The sequence below is a fragment of the Anabas testudineus genome, chromosome 7 (assembly GCF_900324465.2).
Source record: "Anabas testudineus chromosome 7, fAnaTes1.2, whole genome shotgun sequence".
Classification (NCBI taxonomy): domain Eukaryota; kingdom Metazoa; phylum Chordata; class Actinopteri; order Anabantiformes; family Anabantidae; genus Anabas; species Anabas testudineus.
Window position 1 is genome coordinate 14152272 of NC_046616.1, and position 21869 is coordinate 14174140.

At 41.0% G+C, this 21869-nt stretch overlaps 1 protein-coding gene across 1 annotated transcript; it reads left to right on the plus strand.

Moving 5' to 3' along the window:
* The first annotated feature begins 2802 nt into the window (after positions 1–2802).
* ngfa (nerve growth factor a (beta polypeptide)) lies at positions 2803–21025 on the plus strand. Its single transcript, XM_026368076.1, has 3 exons — positions 2803–2975; positions 18860–18967; positions 19747–21025. Exon 3 carries the CDS (start codon positions 19758–19760, stop codon positions 20643–20645), a length of 888 nt encoding a protein of 295 aa, XP_026223861.1. The 5' UTR covers positions 2803–2975; positions 18860–18967; positions 19747–19757; the 3' UTR covers positions 20646–21025.
* The last annotated feature ends 844 nt before the right edge of the window (positions 21026–21869 follow it).

Here is a 21869-nt window from a genome sequence, read left to right on the forward strand (position 1 = left end):
GCAGGACATCCGGACATGTTCTTCTGGAACGTTCTCTTCTCTCCACAGAGAAACGCTGGAGCTCTTCCAGAGTGACCATCGAGTCCTTGGTCACCAGAGGTCAATTTTCCACAGGTCCATCTCCGCATCTTAAGGATGATCAGTGGAAACAGATGCATCAGAGCTCAATTTTAAGAGTCATGGCAAAGACTGCAAACACTTATATACATGCGATTTATTTATCTTTTGTTTTTAATAAATATGCAAAGATTTCAAACTAACATCTTTCATATTGTCATTATGGGGTACTGTTTGTAGGATTTTGAGGAAAATAATGAATTTAATCTATAATGAAGAAGGCTGTGACATACCCATTCTATCAATGTGTCACTGATTTGTTGAATACTTACATAGCGCCCTTTTAAATTAAAGAAACATCTTTTCCAGAAAAGTCCAGGTTTCATGTTTTAATAGGGAATAGCTTGAGGGTAAACTGATAACTAATTGGTCTGTAAATTACTGTATACTACAACTGACAGGCAACTGAGGAGCCTGGAAAATGTGTTGCTGTTTTATTTTTTGAAATGTAAAACACTGAGCAACCTATTCACTAATCTTAAATCTCAAAGGTGATTATCTCAAAAGCTTGTTGCATAAATACAAGAGCTCCTCTTAACACCAGGTAAGTGAGACAGAGGGTTTCCTTTTCTGTTTGGTTTGTTTTCTAGGTGTATGGAGCCTTTAAATTGTGAATCACATGGATGAGGGAAGATCACAATAAACATGACGCTCAAGTTCATAGAAAAAAAAGACACCATTCTTGGAATAATTAAGATGAATGGGCATGTGTGTTTCAACATCATGTTTGTGCCAAGGAGGAACCTGTCCAACCACTTCACTCAGATATCACTGAGATAATCAAGTATATCTACTGTAAAGATTGGCCCGATTGGGAGAAAACAGTGGGTATACTTGCATTTGACTGTGGATTTGATAGTATTTGGTGTGCGGAAGTGGTATCATATCATGGCTGTACTGTATATGGGAAAGAAAATGAACTCACATATTGTTGGGAACTAAGCAGATAATGAAGATAGCATTACATTGTGCATTGTGATAATTACACACGGTGCAGTAGTGGCAGAACAAGACTTCAAGTCTTTGCAGGTATTAACTGGAATTCATAGAGCTGTTGAAGACCACGCATTAGGGCTGGATTGTGACTCATCCCAGTTAGTATCACAGAGACACACACGCACGTGCACTCTAACAATTGTTGATGGCACATTTTACTGGACCAATTCCTGACGCAACCACAAACATCCTTCTTGTGATGTTCACTGGAAGGGATGGATGCATTTTTTAGTAAGGTTAAGAAACCTGGCCAACAATGCAGCTTTCGAATAACCTGTATTTGGTTCTATGCCTAAAACAAGGTAAAAAAAAAAAAATGAAGATGTCAATGCACTCTTAACCCCTTCTCCACCCGCCCAACCCAAAATGCTCACCCCTCCTTAGCTTTTCTCACCCTTGACCAACCCCGGAGTGGCGTGCAGGGTCAGAGTTCACCATCTGGGGATTCCCCTTTCAAACAGTCTCGACAACAAGGGCCAAGGCAGTTCTAACAATGACACAAGCTTGTACACACACATACATACATACACACTTTTGAAAACGTCCCACACAGAAGCCCCACAGCAGCTTTAGGGAAATGTTTCACCTGTGTTCTCGTTAGCCTTAACATGGGATCGGCACCAGCATTTCAACCAGAAGGTGTTTTCGTTTCGCCAAAAGGAGGGGAAGGGGATGACACTGACACACAATCCCTTCATTCTCTCATTTTTCTGTCTTTTTTTTTTTTTCCCCCTCTCTCTGTCTGTCAGAGCTGAGGCGTGGGATGGCTGTCTGCTCAGCGCCAGGGGCACTGACAACGATAGGTCAGGTCAGAGAGAAGCTGTGAAAGAAACACAGTGAACCAGAAACACAGACAGAGAGATGGGAAAATAAATATGCATAAACAAGAGAAAAAACGTCGGAGAGGTACTGTTGTGATACTGGAGCCTTGAGGCCCTGCTGAATGCAGGGTGTGGCTGAACTGTGATGGGGTATCATAGTTGCATGATGCGAGTCTTCTTGTTACTATATTTCCCATTTTCTCTCCATTGATATGGAGCAGAGATGAATTCCTGGTTGCAGTAGACCATCAAAGTTTGATTCTTGTAAGTCTTGGACTGTGCTTATGCACTCTGTATTGCAAAAGCAGTTGCTCTTAGAAAACATGGCAGCATACCACAATTCTGAAATAGCTGATTAGATGTTGAATTGAGCTTGCTCCCTCAACCAGCCTTCACACCAAAGATGCTGGTGGTTTTACTCCACACGTGGCTGAAGCCTGTTGCTAGTCCATATCCAGGGGTATCTATGCCAAGTCAGCAGTGACTCAGCTGTAGAAGAACAGTGACAGTCTTGGAAAGCTTCCACTGCGAAGGGCAAAACCTGAGCTCCCAGTGACGTCAAGTCTAGTATGAAATAAAGTTGAATCATGTCGGGTGAAAGTTTATTTCCACACGTTTGCGTAAACCAGACAGAAATGAATGAAACAGTGAATGGAAGGAGAGAATGAATAACAACAGCTACATGTAGGTGTTAATTCTGAGCAGCTGTGCACTTTTTTTGCACTTTTTTTTTTTCACTAAAACATGTGGACTGGGTAGGCACTAGGACCTGCAGTAAGCCACACAGGAGGGAGGGAGCAGCAATGGGACTCCACTTACTAAACTTTTAGAACAATCCATTTCCCAAAGAGTGTGGGAGGGAGGCAGACAGAAGTGGATGGTCAAAGACCTGGATTCACAGCTTTAAAAGCAGGAGCGGGATTTGGAGTTTGGGATAATTCTGCTCCAGGCCAGGAGAGAGTGAGGTGGAATATATCAGAGTTTATCTGGACGTTTTGACTCCCTGGGAAGAGGAAAGCAGGATCATTAACAGAGAAGGTGGTGAGGACTATCTCGTTCTTTGAAAATGTCTTAATTAAGCGTTGTGTGAACGTGGTTGTGTGTTTGTAGTGAAGAGGAAAAGGAAAATAAGAAAGAAAATAAGAGTTTCTGTCAGAAAGTTGTTTTTTTATTTCCATACCTGTCATTAGGTGAAACTGGAACCTATGAATTGTAATTAAGCTCAACAGCCAGTTGAGGGACGAACATTTCAGCTGACTACAACATACTTGAGGTAATAAGAAAGTTTAGCTGAGTGATGAATGTGAAGGTTGTGCCGCTCTGTTCTTTCAGCATTTCCAGTCATATGAAGTCGGAGGTATATTGCAGATGGAGACGGGGAATGAAAGAGGAGAGGGTGTAGAGAGAACAAGAGAATAGAAGTGAGGATAAGAAAAAGAGGGGTTCTCCAAACTTCAATGGGAACCAGCTCACTGTTCAGGAAACTCTTGGGACATCAGGTTACCTTCTCTCTCTCCCTCTCTCTCTCCCTCTCGTCTCTCTCCTTTTTTTTTCTATCAGTCTCTCTCTCTCCCTCTCTTTTTCTATCTGTCTTTCTCTCCTATCATGTTACACAACCCTCAAAGGACTTGGAGATTCTGTCAAGGTTCAATGTCCAACATGAAGCATGTTGCTGAGGTTATCCTTACGTCTGGGTGGGGCTTGATGCTTGTACGGCTGTGCAGTTGACGAGTTCTTTATATTCTGATATAAATATTCGTGTCCAATTGTGTGTGTGTATGCAAGCGTGTGTGCTAAACACAGACCTCATGCCTGCCACTCCTACTAGGGAATTCCTTTCAGGCTTTGACAGGAGAGGAATGTCACCACGGACCAACATTAATACACACAAACAAACACCAAAGGCTTCAGCCGTGTCCTTTAGGTGCAGTAATTTGGTCAGTCACGTTAGACCTGCTGTGTTATTCTGATCTTTTTTAAACCTGAAATAGATTTAAAAAAAAAAAAATGTGAACATTGTCTGCTTCAGCAGCATTGTACCACATGTGTGCACATCTGTGTTGAATAAGAAAACTTATCAAAAGCCTGAGTGTAGGCCAGCGAGTTGAGCTCTCTGGAGGGAAAGGTGCTTCACTCTGTGCAAAAAAAAAAAAAATTCAAATTGTTTACGAGCTTCGACTTTGCTGCCAGTGTGTTTCAGAGGGGAGCTGACCGCGTTTTCGTCTCTGTTGGCCCACAGAGGAAATGGAGAGGGATTTCTGTCAGGGTCAGGCTGTATATCTTATATAACATCCGAAGAGATGCTGTACATGTAGTTAGGATGGGATAATTCAGAGCACATTCTTGTTATTCAACTCAAATTGGCTCATGTTTATTTTTGTTTCACTGTAGAGATCAGCTTCAGAAATGAATCTGACTTCAACCTCCACAAGAAAATTACATTTTAACTTTGTTGGTCTTTTGAATGTATCCTGTGCATTATGGGATACATACATTCGGCACTCTATGCAGAAGGAGAATCATCCAGCACATAGCCAATTTAGACATTTGATTGTCGCTGTTATGTCATTATGACTGCAACACAGACTGATTGCAACACAGCAGACTGCAACAGAGGCCACAAAATGCCATGAGTGGTATAGCATGTAATATGTATAAAATCTATCAGCAATTACAGTAGATCTACCACATACTCTGTCTACTGTCCCACAGTTTGACTTTTTGAACAAACTGACATTCATAAACAAGGACAATAAAAAGTGTTATTTTCCAATATTTTCCACGTTTTATCACTGTTCTAATATTTTAATGCATTGTGAAGTACACTTGAATGTGTATTTTACAGCATATTCATGCCCCTCCACTAGCTCAGCTGTCTGTCAAGAATGACGCAGAATGATCCAGAAGCTTGCAGACTAAAAGCACGGTGGCGGTACAGCTTTAGTGGCTTTACCTCCCTTTGAATTTGGCTTTAATAACAACAATAACAAACAGTTTGCATCTCAATAAAGAGAATGTAACTTAAGATGGAGTTGAAAATAGAATGGCCGTAATTTATATATATGCTTCACACCCAGACATGCATCCATTGGTGTTGCTAGAACAACTTGGGCCACATAACCTACTGTGTGTTTGTGTGTGTTTGTGTGTGTGTGTGTGTGTGTGTGTGTGTGTGTGTGTGTGTGTGTGCGCGCGCGTGTGTGTGTGTGTGTGTGTGTGTGTGTGTGTGTGTGTAGGGCAGATGGACAGTGCTGTTTTCCCCTGCAGACAAAGATGTCTGTGATTATTCATGACCCTCTCAGGTTTCCCTTTGAAGCTGAATTACAGCTTTCTCTATGTTTGTACCAGTGTATTTGTGTGTGTGCATATGTGTGTGAGAAAGAGAGAGAGAGAAAAGATAAGTAAGATAAAAGGTAATACTTTACAATAAGGTGCACAAATTCCTGCATAGTTGTTGTGGAAAAAAGATTGAACTAATTTAGGTATGCATTAGTTTATAGAAACAACACAGAACCCCATGGGTTGAAAACCATCTTATAAATGAGCTCTGTGAGATTTGAAATGTTTTTTATAATCTATGTTACCTTTTTGTGAAATCAATCCACCTCAATGTAACTATTTAAAACTTTATGCAACTGTTACTCAAATATAGGCATCACGTGCACGTTTTTGTTTTAATCAGGCTACCTCCCTCCTCACTCTCCCTTTTTCAATCAGTCTCTATCTCCCACTCTTTTCTGTCTTTCTCCATGTTCATACTAGATGCTCATTAATTAAATGATAAATAGATGATATATGTGTTTACTATTCCTTAGTGTTTCAAAATTGCACAGTTCTTTCATAAAGTTTGATGTTGAGGGATTTCACGACACGCAGCTTCACTGTGTTTCTACTTAAGTTACGTTTATTTAAAAAAAACTTTCATTCTGTCTCAGGACATATTTTTGTTCAACTGCTGAGATGTGACATAATGCCACCATCTCAACAGGCGTGCCAATCTATGAAGTTGTGTGCGCTCAGAATATGACAGGGAGAAAATAATGGATGGAAAGATGTGAGCTGTCTAGACTGCAGTGTTGTACAGTATAGGACACCTGGGTAGGGGAGAGGCTGTGGCACTACACCTGGACCGCTTCAATTCAATTTAACTGTGGGTCTAAAACCAACCACATTAATCATTCTCTGTAACCCATACTCAAATTAAATCATAAGCAAGTTTCATTCTCAAAAATCATTTGATAGTCCTGTGAGGTGTTTATTCTAAAACAACACTCACAGACATCATCGTTGTTTCAGTTCCACATTAGCTAATAGTAATGAACTGTACTGTTTTGTGTAAAGCCCAAAAATGTAAGTAGGAGAAAATAAGAGATAAAGATTAGTATCATGGCATTCTTTCAGCATTTTTAGTATTTCCTTAAAAATGTTTTTCACAGTCTTCTGAATTCAGATATTGCATCTTCAGTCACAAACAGTCACTTTCTAAAACAAGAAGGAGTCATTGTCTTGTTTTTAAACCTATATGGTTGTCTTACCTGTTACAGTACAGTTTAATGATTATCTGTCTATCAGTACAGAGCTATGTGTTACAATGGAAATGGTACAGGGGTAAATATCTAAGATCATGGTCGCCAACAAGCTAGGGATAACATATTTTAAATATGTTGTGAATGTGCAAAAATATTGGATGGATGGTGATGATGGTCATGCAGTAACGTTGGGAATCCTTGATAATAGCATGAATGTTTCTAATTGTCACTGCAGTTAACACATGCTGGCTTCATGACAACAATGTTTTGAAATGTCTGACACCCTGGCTAAGCCAAATAAACGTGGAGATACTCAGACTTTCAGGTAATGCATTTGATGTTGTTCTGTGCACGTTCATTTAGAATCAAATGTATTTTATTTTGTTAAAAAAAATAAATAACTTCTTAATGGACTCCTCTGACTGGTCTTTGAATCCTGAGCCTCCCTACGTCCAATGCCCAACCTGCTGCATGTGGCAGGTTGGAATTATTCAGTGTCCTTTAATGCATGTGACATTACATTACTATTTTAACTAATTTCACATGTTATACTGGAGAAAAATGTTACTTCACTGCTCCACATGTCAGACTTAACTTGACATGAATACTATCGTTACCAGAAAATCTGGGACTCTGCCAGCTGGCACCAAAAAATAATTAAGGGTTTGTTCACACAGAGAGATAATGCTTGATCTCTCCATCTTACAAGATTTCTTATGAGACCACAAATGCTTCAGGCACACTAATCACAAACTTCTGCCAGTTAGATACAGTGGTTAGTAGCTCCATTAGTGAACGATATACCCACACCTGTTCTCAGTAGATAATGTGACTTGGACTTATACAGAGCTATCTTCCTCGGATCTACTTTTGTAAAGTCTTTTCAAATATACAGGGTTTTACAGCATCTTTCTCTTGCTTCCTCTTAGTGTCCTAATCTTAGCAATTTAGCATGTGGGCAACATACCACAGTACAATGACTGTCAATCAAGAGTCATTATTCAAAATATAACAGAGTGTGATAAGCTGCCTCTTTGAGGAATAGGTGACGTTTGAACATCTAGAACAAGGCTTTGTTGTAAGAGGAGGAGGAGGAGGTGATAATTCAACATGTAATCCTGTACATAGTTATAGTTATAGTTTGGGTCTCTAGAACTGCAGTCTGGCACAAAATGGGACAAGAACATCTGGTGTAAAGTGAACCAGCCGAAGTATTCTGTCTGAAATCAGTGGGAGAGGCAAGAGGTCAGAGTTCAGGCCCTGGGTCACATCTATGTTTGTGGAGAAAAATGTCGATCTAGAGGTGACTGCAGGTCAGTATCCTGAACACTGCGGAACAGGAGCATAGAGCACAGAGCCGAGTGGAAAATACAGGAACGTGACATCACCTCCTGAGCTACTTTCTGCAGTAATTCTTGTTGGCATTTCCTTTACAAACAATTTCTCACAATGTTTGGGGGAAATTTGATTCCATAGAAATCACAGCTAACGCTGTTTGACATTTGTAATTTACTGGTTTTGGACAGGATTGTTGTTAGACATTAGAATTCTTTTGTCTCAGCACCTTTTTTCCCACATGGACACAGTTTTCAAGCCGCGTTGCGCTGTACCAAATCATGAAAAATGCACTCCTGTGTTTGGACGTTTCTATACATTGAAAGCTGAATCCAGGACTGTTAATGCAACTGAGTCTGTGTGTTTGACTGTTGAAGGTCTGATTTCGACAGGTGCTCCTTCAAAGGGTTGTGTTTACCTCTGTCTGTGGGCACATGTCTGCGTGCACTGCACACTGTATATGCTTTAAAAAATGACAACTCAGTGTGCAGACATGCCTGTTCATTCCTCATTAAATGCTTCTATGACTTTCAGCTATGGTTCTCCCTCCTGTCATGCATGTGCACGCAGCCCAACCACACAGTAGCTGATAAATCACCAAATTACTGAGGCTGTTCTTGCTGCTACAATAACAGTGCTGTGGTCTTAATCTGTTGACTTAGTGCACGCCTGGTGTTTTGAATTGTTTCACCGCAACTCCTTTTTTATCTGTGTGTGAGTGTGTGTACATTTAACTGATGTGATGACACTGGCTCACTCTCGCTTTCCTTACCCTTTATCCCTGGTTGGTATATTGCCCAAAGCTTGTCTGGACATGAAATTCTCCCTTGTTGCCTTGGACAGAAAAAAGAATACTTGATATTTTCAAATATTAAAATTCCTTCCAAAGGCTTAATTGTGATAAATTAGCGCCTGCTATCCAAAAGACTTCATTATTATATGTTTTATTTTTGTTTTTTGTTTTTTTTTGCCAAAAATAACAATTAAATTCCAACAAATTTCTATTTAGAGGTATCAGGTTTACTCAAACAAAGAAATGACACAGATGAAATAGATACATAAACCACACACGAACACTGGAAGAATGTGGTTTGTACCTGAGTCTGAGAAATACGCATGTGTGTACATGTGTATGTACCGTATAAGTGTGTTTGTATTGGATACGCATCAAACACATACATGCCTTAGCCCCAAGGATACAAGTGAAGCCAATTATTATGCACTTATTTGGATTATGTTGATTTGGGAATGCACAGTATGCAGAAGGATGAGCCACCGGCTAGTCATAACAGATTGGTCTCCTACACGACAGCAGAAATTAATAATCGGTGATTCTTCTTGTAGTCGTTTTAGCCAGTGATCTCAGCAACTACTGAGGTGTGAAGGGTTTTACAAGCTCTATTCTCTCCTGTGCCTCCAAACGATTGTTTATCCATCATCAAGCTTTGTTCCAGATACAATTTGAGAAAAAATAATTAATGTTCATGTGTCATGGAAAGTATTGAGGAGTGTGATGCTGTAAGGAAGTTATTTCTCTCAGATGGATTAAGCCTGTGCACCAAGCTCAGCAGTAAATATTTATTTATCTAACCCGCTGTAGGTCACATACACACACAAACACACAAGTAGACGTGCTGGAAAGTGGACACTTTATCTCTTTCACCATGGCTCTTCTCACACGCTGAACATGGCGTGCTGCTAACAGACAGAGGATGGAGCTGGGAGGTCCCACACAGACAGGTGGTTGACATCAACTAGAAGGAGCGAGAGAGGGGGAGGATGATATGGACTGAGGGAGATAGGAAGGCAAAGGAACACAGGAGCAGAGAGAATGAGAGAGATGACAGAACAATGTGAAGACCACACAGAACAGAAAATGGCCACAGGTTGAGTCTTCAGCGAGAGGGTAGGACTGTAATCAAACCAGTACAGGGAGTGACACGTTTTACACTATGAGAGTCTTAACAAGGCCGTCTGTCACTGTACAGCTAAGTGGATTGTTGTAGTTTGATTTCTATGATCGTGCAGTACCACTTACTGAGGAAAAATGTACCATTCACTGTAGATGTAGTATAAACTAGACTGAAAGACTGCAGCTTTACTAGGAGCTTAGATGCAGCATTGCTTTAAACTAAATGCTGATGTCAGCATGCCAGCTCATGCTGATCTGGTATAACCGTGATCCACTTTTAGTATTGTGGGGCTGAATAGCTATCATTTAGCATGCTAAAAAAAAAGTAAAGTAAGAGCTCATAATTGTTCATGTATTTGGTGATAAGTAAATAAATGAATTAAAATCTTGAACTGATGATAGAAAAGTAGATGAAAATGACTCCTTCTCTGAGGATCAACAACCTGGTCAGTCAGTACTTTCTGAAAATATCTCAGCATCTATGGGATGCCTGGAAGTACTTGTCATCCATAGATTCATGTGATTCAATTAGCATTTGAGCTTATACCTGGTGGCCATTAAAGGCCACGTGGCAGCAGGATGTCATCATACAAGTGAGGACTTCTTTTGTTTCAGTATCCCGGCGCGAGATACTTAATCCCTACATTCCTCAGATGTGCCGCTCTGGTTGCGGTTGACCCTTTGCCCCAAACCACTGGGCTAAAAGAAAACTGAATTAGGTTTATTAAATCAAATCCATGTTACACCAATTTAAAGTGGAAGGCATGGCTCAACATGAGCTTGCAGGCCAAGAACTTTACTTACTTGCTGTAACAGTCTTTCAAACACTGTCCACACTTTTATGTTACATTTAGCTTATGATCATAACATGCCAGGGGAAAATTGGGTTTACTATGTGCTGCACTGATTACAGAATCTAAACATGAACTTTAAAAGGCAACTGTACATGCATATCTTACGCAACATATACCCGATTCACGTCTATGGGCCCACACCCATGCTCATGGCGTCAGATGAGCGTGCAGCACTAGTGGGGTGTAATGGAAAATTTGGGCGACTGAGCGAGCGCGCTCCGATTTATGCCCGTGTTTCATTTGTTCTGTAGCAAATTTACCTGCGTGACTCACTCACAATCGCTCCCCTACTGTTTTGTTTACAACAGCTTGCAGTCAAATCTATATGCTTCATTTTGTCGAGGCTACAAGCTGTGAAAGATGCATTCAAAGCACAACTCTCAATCACAGCACAATCGAATGGCGAGGTGAGTCAAATCAAACTCTGGCAGATGAGCTAAATGACTCACGCTCACATTAGTCAGTGATGTTTATTAGATACATGAATGATTTAGTATTAGTGAGTGAGCCTCTGCTTTGACAACTGTAGATGCTTTTCTAGTTCTGCTCTGGTGGAGACCCTGAGAGTAAACAAGCAACATGAGCTACAACATCTCAAGGACAGTTTTTTTTTTTTTATCTGTCTGGAGCAAATATTGCACAAATGTTTCTGTTCTGTTAAAGCTATTCAATGAAAAGACAGAAATGAAGTCCATGTACCTCTTACTCCCCAGTGCTTTTTAACTTCCCATAGCCTTTAATCCTCCCTCCTTCCCTGTCTTTGATCTCTCTCTCTATTTCAGATGTCCTATAACCTTGCCCTTATGTATTCTTCTTCCTTCTATATGTTCATCTCATTGCCTCTCTGTATCCCACACTCTATTACTTGTTGCCTCTCCCCATCCCTTGATATCCCTGATTCCTTCCTCTCCATCCCTATGTCTTCATCTTTCTCTGTGGCAAGACAGACATTCTTGCCTCTGGCCTGCCTCCTCTCTTTGCTCCATCGTGGGATCTTAGATTTCCCACCAGGAAGGGGGAGTTATTACGACGACCAAGCCAAAAGATTAACCACTTGTCATGAGAAGATTGTTGAATGTCAAGGTCATAAAAACGAGGGGTCTGGAAAACATGTTAATCATTGTGTTCATCCTGCCTTCAAGGCCTGGAGGACTGGCCTCCCACGTCTGCTGGTCCTCTGCAGGGAGAGGGTGGGTCGACTGGGGATGGGCCCGGCTGAAGGGAGAGAGAGAGGGAGAAGGCTTTTCACTAACACAGACATGGTGCTCAGGCTGTGGTTTTTCCTTATTGCCAACACAACTTGCCTGGAGCGCTGCTGGGGTCCAACACAGTAGCTGGCAGTTCATTATAAAGAAAAACACAATCACAACACTGAAAATCTTTGTCTCTGAGGAGCTTTTATGTAATCAAAATAGCACAAGAGTATCAATATTTGTGTGGAAAGAAATTCTGAATTTTTGGCCCAAGCTCCGCTCGAACAGAGCGAATTACTATTGACCGCTCTTTGAACTGAAACATAGATGAACCATGAATCAATCATATTCATGATTCCAGAGATGTAAATACCAAACTGGTCTGTTATCATGACCAGACAAAAATATCTGCTTGGTATAGTAGTAGTGTAGTTATCCTCTAGGTGTAGGATAACTCTCAGTCCAAATTACTTCAAGTTGCCATGGCATGTCTTTAACAGATACATTATAATGCTTTTCTAAATGGAACCATATTATGCACGGCCTCATGCTGCATGGGAATTAAAGCTGACAATAATTGTCAGGTGTCAGAACACATACAGCACATTGCAATTAGTTGCAATGCACGGGTCAGTTGCGAAGCTACGGGTCAGAGTGCCCATTTAAACCAACAGGAGGATTTAATGTTGTGGCTGGTTGATGGACTACATAATATGTTTTAACAAACTGAATAAGTACTTTTAGCTGGGAAAGTGTTAAACCACATTATTAAGTAGAAAAGGAAAAAAAGAAACAGTGATACTTCTTGGATTACAAAGAGCTGCATTGTTTCACTTTACAGTTGCTATTCATCCCTTTTCCTCTAAATGTAATTACTGCCGAACTGAGTGTCAGCTAAAATGTTGTTTATTTTGGATTCCTTTCACAACACCACAAGGATTCAATCTTTCTATTATGATGAATCTTTTTTTTTTTTTTTGTCTTAGCGTAGGACAATGTGTAACAGTAAGGAGGTTACACTCTAGACATGTCTCTACTTTGACTCTACTTTGCCCTTGCAAATAAATAAAAAAGAGACTCTGGAATAAATGTGCCAAGAACTGACTTGAAAATCTTAACCATATATAGAATTAAGCGTTGCTGAAGATGTGTGGAATCTCAGTTGAAATGCAGATAAAAAGATCTCAGGCCAGGACCATCTTCAGGCCAGAGTGATACAGTATACGCCAAACTTAAGGCCTGTGGTTCCTGGAACTGTGCTTTAGTCTCTTGGATAGAAACAGAGGCCTTGTCAATGTTGACATGCCTTTGGGCCTTCCTACATTAAAGAGAAAGGAAGACATTGTACAGGGACTTAAAATGTATATATGTATATTATACCTATTGGCTGCCAAACACAGGATATATTTAATTTGTAGGATTTTATTTTTATCTTAAGTGCACTGGAAAATGTATTTTAACATTTACGTTTTAAGTAAGTTTGTGTTAGCGAGTTAGAAGTGGAGTCGTATGCAGACGCAAGTCCAAGTGTTTTAATTATCCCACTTCCAAGACAAATTCCTTCCACTGGAAATGCTAATTGGAAGCCTATTCTGTGTGTGTTTGGCGTGTCATTAGAAGAATCAATTCACAGCTCCTGAAGCAGAAGCCAACTATATTTAGCCAACAGCACCAAAAAAAAAAAAAAAGAGAGAGAGAGAGAGATTGGGATGAGTATGTCTCGAGTGATCGCAGATTTCCATTGAGAGGGATCTGATCAATATATGGTTGTGTAACCTTTTCCAAACACGAGGAAATGATAAAGAGGATCCACTAGGCCCACGAGAGCAGGGGAGCTGCACCTGCAGACATGCGCTTGCAGTGTTGAAATCTGTTATCGCTGTTAGACAGAGGAACGGCCATGTATCCAGCAGGTTACCTTTCAACTGTGGGAAAAGATGAACATTAGGTCAGATTCCAGGAGCAGAATAGAAAAGCCTGGCTAAATTAGAGACAGACTGACAGACAGACCGGAGAGAAACAGAGACAGGGAGAGCCACGAAACAGCAGAAAAAAAAAAGACACTGGCTCGCTGTCAAAGCCTGTTCCTTTTAGTTTCCACACCTTTGCTCCCTCCTTGTCTGATATTCTCAAGACACCTTGGGCAGATACTCATGTTTTTATTCAACTACATCGGATGAAAAGAAACGTGTAAAATGTTGGTGTATTAAATCCTACAGGCGCCAATCATAAATATAATGTACTCTTGCTAATCAAAACACAAAAAATGCACTACAATCAGACTTCTTGATCCCACTCCCCTCTCACTGCATGGCACCGTGTTCATTTATGGTTCTAGTGTAGCTTAAAACGTTCGAAAATTGTTGCTCATAAACCCCGAGGCTCTGATAGGTCAGAGAGAGTTGTTGGCAGCAAGTTACGGAGCTGGAATACATTCGGTGGATGTGTAAAGTTAAATTGCAGCCTCTGTGCAGTTGGCAGTGTCAGTGAGCAAGTTGAATAAAAAGTCAGTCTTCTGAAAGCTACTTTTTAGAATTGAACTGTTTTCAAAAGTTAGAAACGTGTTCACCTATGTGCGTACGTATATGCCAGGCATATTTTATAGCTGCACTCGGTAAACCCTCCAGCTGATGTCAAGAACTGCACGTATGTTCTTGTTTTCCATGTGGAGGCAGTCGGTTCGCTCAAACTCTTATGTTTTTAACAATAAACGTTCTTTTGTTCTGCATGTATTGCGTCATTTGACGTAGCGCTGAGGAGTCAAGTGCTTTAACAGGTTGTGTATGCCTGTCAGTTTAATACCGCCTATTGCTTTCTTCCAGTGTCCCTAGGCCAGCGCAGCAGAGTCTACTTATTTGAAGTATCCTTGATGGACAACAGGTGCCTTTGTTCTCACAGCTAATGTCGTTCAAACATGAAGGCAGAGAGAAAGGACAGGCAGATACCAGTTCTCTATCAACTGTCACTTACAAATGTCACATGTTCATCATCTGGTAGTGTTCACTTTTAGTTTGTCCAGTCGGTCTGGTCTTTAAGTTATGTGCAGACTGAGAAACAAAGGTGCAGGGCAGTCTCATTAACGGGCTCTTTCATGTGCAGCTACAGTCTAAGTCTAATCACCAAGGGTATCAAGTGAGAAAGGCTCAGCAGAGTTATCGCAAGTAAAAAGAAGAAGCTTCCTTGGGTTTCGTCATTTCAAGCTCACTTAATGAAACCACAACATTTTAAAGTGCAGTTCAGAGTTAATCTGTGTCTCTAAATTGCCCATAGATGTGAAATGTGGGTGAGTGGTTGTCTGTCTGTATAAGTCAGATCTGTGATAGACTGGCGAGCTGGCTCACCCCGTGGTTGTTTACAGGATAAGATCATTGAAACATTTACCACCCTTTGAATTACCTAAAACTTGCTCTTTTCTGTTTAACTGTGAATAACGAACTGGTTCTTTGTTAAGTCTAGTTTTTCTAGTATTATATTCCCCCTGAATATGCTTCATTGGTACATAATTGGTGACTGTGTATGGACCAGGGCACTTTAAAAAAAATCTAATTACATAGAATTATAGAGATTGGATAGCTGGCCTATGAAAACCATGTATAATCCATAGTTTTTGTTGGTTCGGTTTTTCAGACAGTCTAAACTGTGCTGTGTACGCACATATGAGACTTAAAGTGTTTCCAAGAAGGGCCAGTTCACAGACAGCCTCTCAAGAACATTTGGAGAGCGTAACTTAATTGTGTTTTGAAGGGATGCTGCATGACATCATTTTACGTGAGGAAAACTTCATTCGTAGCTGTGTCTTGCTCTGCTGTGTTAGTTTCTCACGGCATGAAATAGAAGCACTGCATTTATGAGTATGGTTCTGCAAAGTGAAAAAAACATCTGATGCATATGTGAATTCTGCTGCCTGAAATTAAACCTTCTCTAACCCTTTCTTATGTTGTCCTCTAAGACCAAACTTTAGAAGTCATGGTCTTTTTTAACCAGTGACTAATGAGCATTAGATAAGATTTCTTTAAATGAAATATCTCCATGATTTGGACGTGTGTAAAACTGAGCGAGCTGAGAGCAAGCTGACCTGGCGGTCATCCCTCTTGATAATTATTTCCAGCGGATGACAGCAGGAGGAACTGCGCTACACCGAGTTGATGAGAGACACAGAAAAACTGTTTACCTTTCTCCGTTTTTTCTCGGCATCGCCCTTTCTCTGTCTCCTTTCTCTCTTCCTCTCGCTATCTCTGCAGCTGTCAGGTTTTTTTTCTCACTCCCTCATAATCTGATGATGCTGTCATCACCCTGAGAGAGAGACGTGTTTGTTTGAGAGGACCGTTGACATGTTGCTCCTACATATCTTTTAACAAATAACTAGTGTATCACACAGATACACAGAAGAAAAACTTTGCCATCTGTAAACTAACCTCAGACTGATGGCCCGTCACACTCTCCTAAACTGCTCATGATTCAGCCCACCTGTCTTGTTGCTACTGTATCACAGTCAACACACTGTACTGTCCTATGACAGTCTGGTCACTGATGCATCTTGTGCACTGGCAGACTACATGATAATGTGTTACTGACTCCACGGTCAATACCAGTAACTGTGTGGCTGGCTTCCACTACCTTGAGCTAAGAAATTACACTTCTGTCATAAACTTGGCAATCAAGTTACCCAGATTGTGCCATGTGGTGCCTTGAACCATCATCTCACTGCAGCATTCTTAATGGATGATTCAACAAAAATTGTCCTGGTTTATACTTTGGCAAATGCGCTAAGTCGACCTATTGTGAGAAAGGGAACCTCCTTAAAGCAGGGGACAGTAAGCCACAAAAGGCTGTTGTTTTATGTCTGTTCTCATAAACATCCTCCTTTGTGCAAACTGTTCAAGGCATGAATCACAAAAGGATATCCAACAGCTTCTTTGTTTATACCCATGTGTATTAATACAGTATGTTGGAAATATGTGTCTGGAAATATGAACGGAACACTGTCATTTCTGTTGTATCTGCTTAAATGGATTTGGAAGACCTTTGTCATTATTTGGCCAGGACATGTGAGCAGAGCTGCCTGCTACTCCTTCTTCTATTCATCAGGGCATTTCCATGTGTATTTGGGTACTCCAACTATTCTGCCTGCATACGAGAGTGGAAAGCTGCTCACTATCATGAGTATTTCAAAGTGCAAGAGCTTCACATATCACTCTGAGACCTCCTCTCCTATCAGTACCATATGGATTGCATTTTCCCTACAGTTAGATACAGTCTGTATGTTAGTATGTAAAATTTATTAGACCGTTTCAGCTAGCATTTTAGTCCAGGCCCAGTCAGCAGTCTGCAAATGTGGCTGAAATATCTATGAGATTCCACGGCAGTGAGGGCCCATTTTCTGTAGCAGAGCGGTTTTGTTTGAGGAAAAGCATTAAATAAACTGGACTACTGCATTTAAACTGTGCTCAATCATGGGAGCATCTCATGAGATTGTATATGTACGGTGGAATGTGTGTGTTTGCTATTCTGCATAGAGTATTTGTATAAAAGGGCCAGATAGATAGCCAGACAGACTGTGATCCAGTGCTGGAGTAATCCTGTAAGTCAGAGGTGTTCTCTAAACCATTCTGACCCCTGTGCTCCTGCACTGCAGTGTTTACGCTGGCTCCACTGGCATTAAACACAAGCCACATATTTTTAACATTAGGATCCTCCCGGCTCACCCTGGGCCATGTAAATAATGAGCTGCCCGTCAGCCTGGATCAATCAAGTCGCTGCCTGTTTGGACCAACTCCATATGCGCGTGTGTGTGATTGTGTTCACTGACACTAAAAGATCAGGGTCAGTTTTCTCAAGTGATAACCACGCTGTACAAGCTGACCCTCTGGCAGCAGCTGAAGAAGTATCTATACTGTAGTTACCATATACAATTTTTAGAAATAAAAGGTATTACTCTCCTTTTGTAATGTAGTTGGTGTATAAAGTACCATTAAATATAAATAGTCAAGTATGAGCTTCTTAAAACTACCACATATACAAATACATGTGACTATATGTACATGCTGCTGTCCTATACTTAGTTTCCACCATGGCCAGGTAGAAAGCTTAATGCCACGTCAAGATGCTAACCTTCTCTCATTCAGCCAAGTTGCTTTTTATAATGAGGACAGAGCCAGTTACTTTTTGATATGTCTCAGCTGCTTCAAGTTGTCTTTGAATTCTGGATCTAAGTTGAGTCAGTCAATACTGACCCCTTCTGGTTTTATGTTCTACAAAGAAAGAGTTCATTGCCGGCTGTTTTGTCTGGGTTGATTAAAAAAACAGGATCTTCATCTAAGAATGCAAAGTATTCATAAAAACCACAGTTTACACCTTTCCTACACACTCGTGTATAATACGTCTACAAAAACTGTTTTCATGTATGAAAAAAAATGTGTGTGTGTGTGTGTGTGTGTGTGTGTGTGTGTGTGTGTGTGTGTACATTCACATCCCAAGTTGAACAGGAATGTTGAGGTACTTTACGTGTAGTATATATGTAGCATCTAATGAAGTGTGACATGCCAACCATTCCTATGTATGGAAAGTCTAAGTGTAAACATAGTGAGTGTATGTCTCCCCTTTGACTGAGGGAAGGTCAGATAATAGTAAACTGTGTACATCTTTGAGGGCAGCAGTGGTCAGGGGGAGAAAGATGTGAGAAGTTTGAGTTTTGCAGTGTTCTCATCTCATCTACACTGATATATATGTTTAGCTTGCTTCTTGATAAACGTCTAATTTCTCTCATTATTGCATTTACTAGTTACTTGAAACTATATGTCAGTCTGAACCTGGTGTCCTATCAAAATGATACAAAGGAAACATTCTGGTAACCTAGTTACATGGAAAACATCTCAGAGATGGGACAACAGGTATAATAAGGTATTTAAGTTTAAACTAAATGTAAACAATTTAGTTGAAACAAAATTCAGTTCAATCACATTTACCTAAAATGACGTAAATGTTTATTATTGTTGACATTGATTTGTTGCAAGTAGATGTCTAGCTGTATTTTTAATGTGTGATATAAAGCACTGCCTTGTTTGAGCTAAATGTTTTATGTGACTGTATGTGTGTTTTACAGAGCAGTGATTCAGGGGGTCCAGATGGCAGGTATGAGGGGCCCGGCCTGCACTGGAGTCTGGCTTTAGAGTCCACAGGGGCTCCCACTTCAACTGGACACATTCCACAGGTATAAATACTCACCACTACACCACTGTACACAAAACAACACTCATTCAAGTTCAAGGACCAAAGATGTTCCTGCAATGGTTGAAATTGACATGAACACTTAACCTCTTTGTAGATAGGAAGACTGCAGCATTTACATTTAGTAATTTTATCAAACCCTTTTATCCAAAGCAACTAACCCTAACCCAACAAGTAAGGTACAAGGTACAAGGCCAAGGTAAGCAGAAGGAGGTCTTGCCTAAGGACCCCTACTCCCGCCCGGAGGGCAATGCTACCACTACACTATCCAGCCAGTATTAACTTTAACTATCATCAAACAACCCATCAGCCCATTGCACAAATTTTCCTTTGGGCAAAAAGTATTTTCATCAATGCTCAATCACAGGCTGCATGTCTGTTGTCACTGGTTGATCTTTTGATGGAGAGAGGACAATAAATTAACCAATGAAATCCTTGCCTATGGGCATGTTACCTTTAGGTAAACATTTTGAGATCAGTTTGCAGTATAATGTAGGATTAGAGGAAATGAAGACATCTGTCTCTGCTCTTCAGAAAACAAAAAGATCAATATACAAACACACTTACACACAACCTCCCCACGTACTGATGAGTCAGTAAGTGATCAGTCCACAAAGTTTTACTTCAGGATTCTTTATCTACGATCTTTAAAATGTTTGGTATGTTTACTGTATATATGATGATTCAATTCCTTTCATTCTACAATCCAGATATTAGTGTGACATTAAAACTATATAACCTATTTCCTTGTGTTTGGCTCAGGACGTGTGCCCATGAGGTCGTCACTACTGGTCCTGCTCCTACTGATAGGCGTCCAGGCTGTACTGAACATGGGAAGTGGATTGGCCCAGAGCGCCGGGGCAGCCAACCACAAAGTAGGACAGCAAATGGGAGCCAATCACAGAGCAGGACAGCAGAATACAGCAGCCAGGGACCACCTTTCTGAACACCATTCACAGGAGCATCATAGGACCAGTCACCACAGGACCAAGAGGCCCCATCGAGCAGCTTCACACACCCAAAATAGGAGCCCTGTCAGTCAACACTCTACATCAGATTCATCCCCTGACCCCTCCATCCCAGTGGTGGACCCCAAACTCTTCTCCAAGAGACGGTACCGCCCCTCGCCCCGTGTTGTCTTCAGTGAGGTTGCCCCATCACATGATGCCCTGGAAGTTGAGGGCTATGACACTGAAGGGATGAGAGGGGTCAGGGTGAGGCGCAGAGCAGGATCACACACCATGCACAGAGGAGAGTACTCAGTATGTGACAGCATAAATAACTGGGTGGGCAACTTGACACGAGCCACAGATATAGCTGGGAATGAGGTGACGGTGCTGCCCAACGTTACAATCAACAATGTGGTGAAGAAACAGTTCTTCTATGAGACCACGTGCCGATCCCCCACACGCAGAGGTTCCGGGACTGCAAGTGGGGGAAGGCCGGGAGGACGAGGTGGTAAACAGGGCTCCAAATCAGGCAACTCCGGCTGCCTCGGCATTGATAGTCGCCACTGGAACTCCTACTGCACGAACACACACATATTTGTAAGCGCCCTGACCATCTTCAAGGAACGGACAGCTTGGCGTTTCATCCGCATCAACGCTGCATGTGTGTGTGTTCTCAGCCGGAAGTCTTGGGCGGGCCGACTGGGGCACTGACTGAGGAGGACAACTCTTGACCGCTGGACTATGAACCAAGCACACACATTTCTCCCAAACAGCCACTGCAGCATTATTGCCAATACTGTAATCCTCTTCTGCACCTCAAAACACACACACAAACACAAATATGGAAACATAGCAATCAATTCACCTGCACTTACAGACACACACACACACACACACACACACACACACACACACACACACAGTTTCATCTATCCAACCCTTTGGCCCCTGACCCTACCTCAGTCCTAGAAGTCCTGGTTGTTTTAAGTTATAAGGACTGCATGTTATATTTATGATTTATACAGTCAAATATGAAAATATATACAGTATGTGTATATATACAAAACGATTTCAAGCTTTTAATGTTGTTGTTGTTGTTGTTATTGTTGTGTTGTTCAAGCTGTTATTTATTAAACACCTCAGTACTTGCCTGGTTTTGTTATGTCATTTTAATATAGTGTTGTTGTTGACATTGTGGCATTAAAGCTGCTCTAAATAATAGCTTTATATTAACTATTACTGAAATTAACAAGTGAAATATGAAAGGTTGGCCATAGTATCAAACCTGTCGAGAATCATCACCCAACTCTGTAGTTCCCCTCAACTCTTGTTGCTTTTTAGCATACTTTGTAAGACCAGACAGCTTAAAAATGACCAGACCAGACACTGAATCAGCCACACTGCTTCCGTCCTGTCACCACTTCATGGTATTCCAATGTCTCAGGCAGCCCTCAATTGATTTATATATTTATTAATATAATTTTCCAAGTAATAGGACAGAAGCCAATGGCAAAGCAGTGCTGACTTCAGAGGAACGCAGCAGAGGTAGGACACTATCAACTCTTGTATACTTCTACATCCATAACCAGACCGGGCTCTTCCCAGGCTTTAGGAATGTTGTTCACATCGAGCAGGTCTGAGATTCAAGTCCTGCATTTGATACACATAGAGGAAGACGGATGGCATGTGGTATAGCCAGCAGTGTGGCAGAATTTCTGTCACTTTGGAAAAGTGATAAATACACATCTCATAAATAAGTAATGGGATTGTACATACATGACAATTTTTTATAAGGTGAGCCACCAGAATAGCTTTAGTGGTCCTTATTGTATTCTACAAATCTTGAATGAATGAAATATTATTCCCTCATTTTGTCTTTTGTTAATGGGGGTGCCACTCCATATGTCGCTCCACTCAGTTGGGTTGAGATTTGGT

What these genes read in the sequence shown, in the direction of transcription:
- ngfa (XM_026368076.1), top strand. Translation starts at nt 19,758, where the DNA reads ATGAGGTCGTCACTACTGGTCCTGCTCCTACTGATAGGCGTCCAGGCT.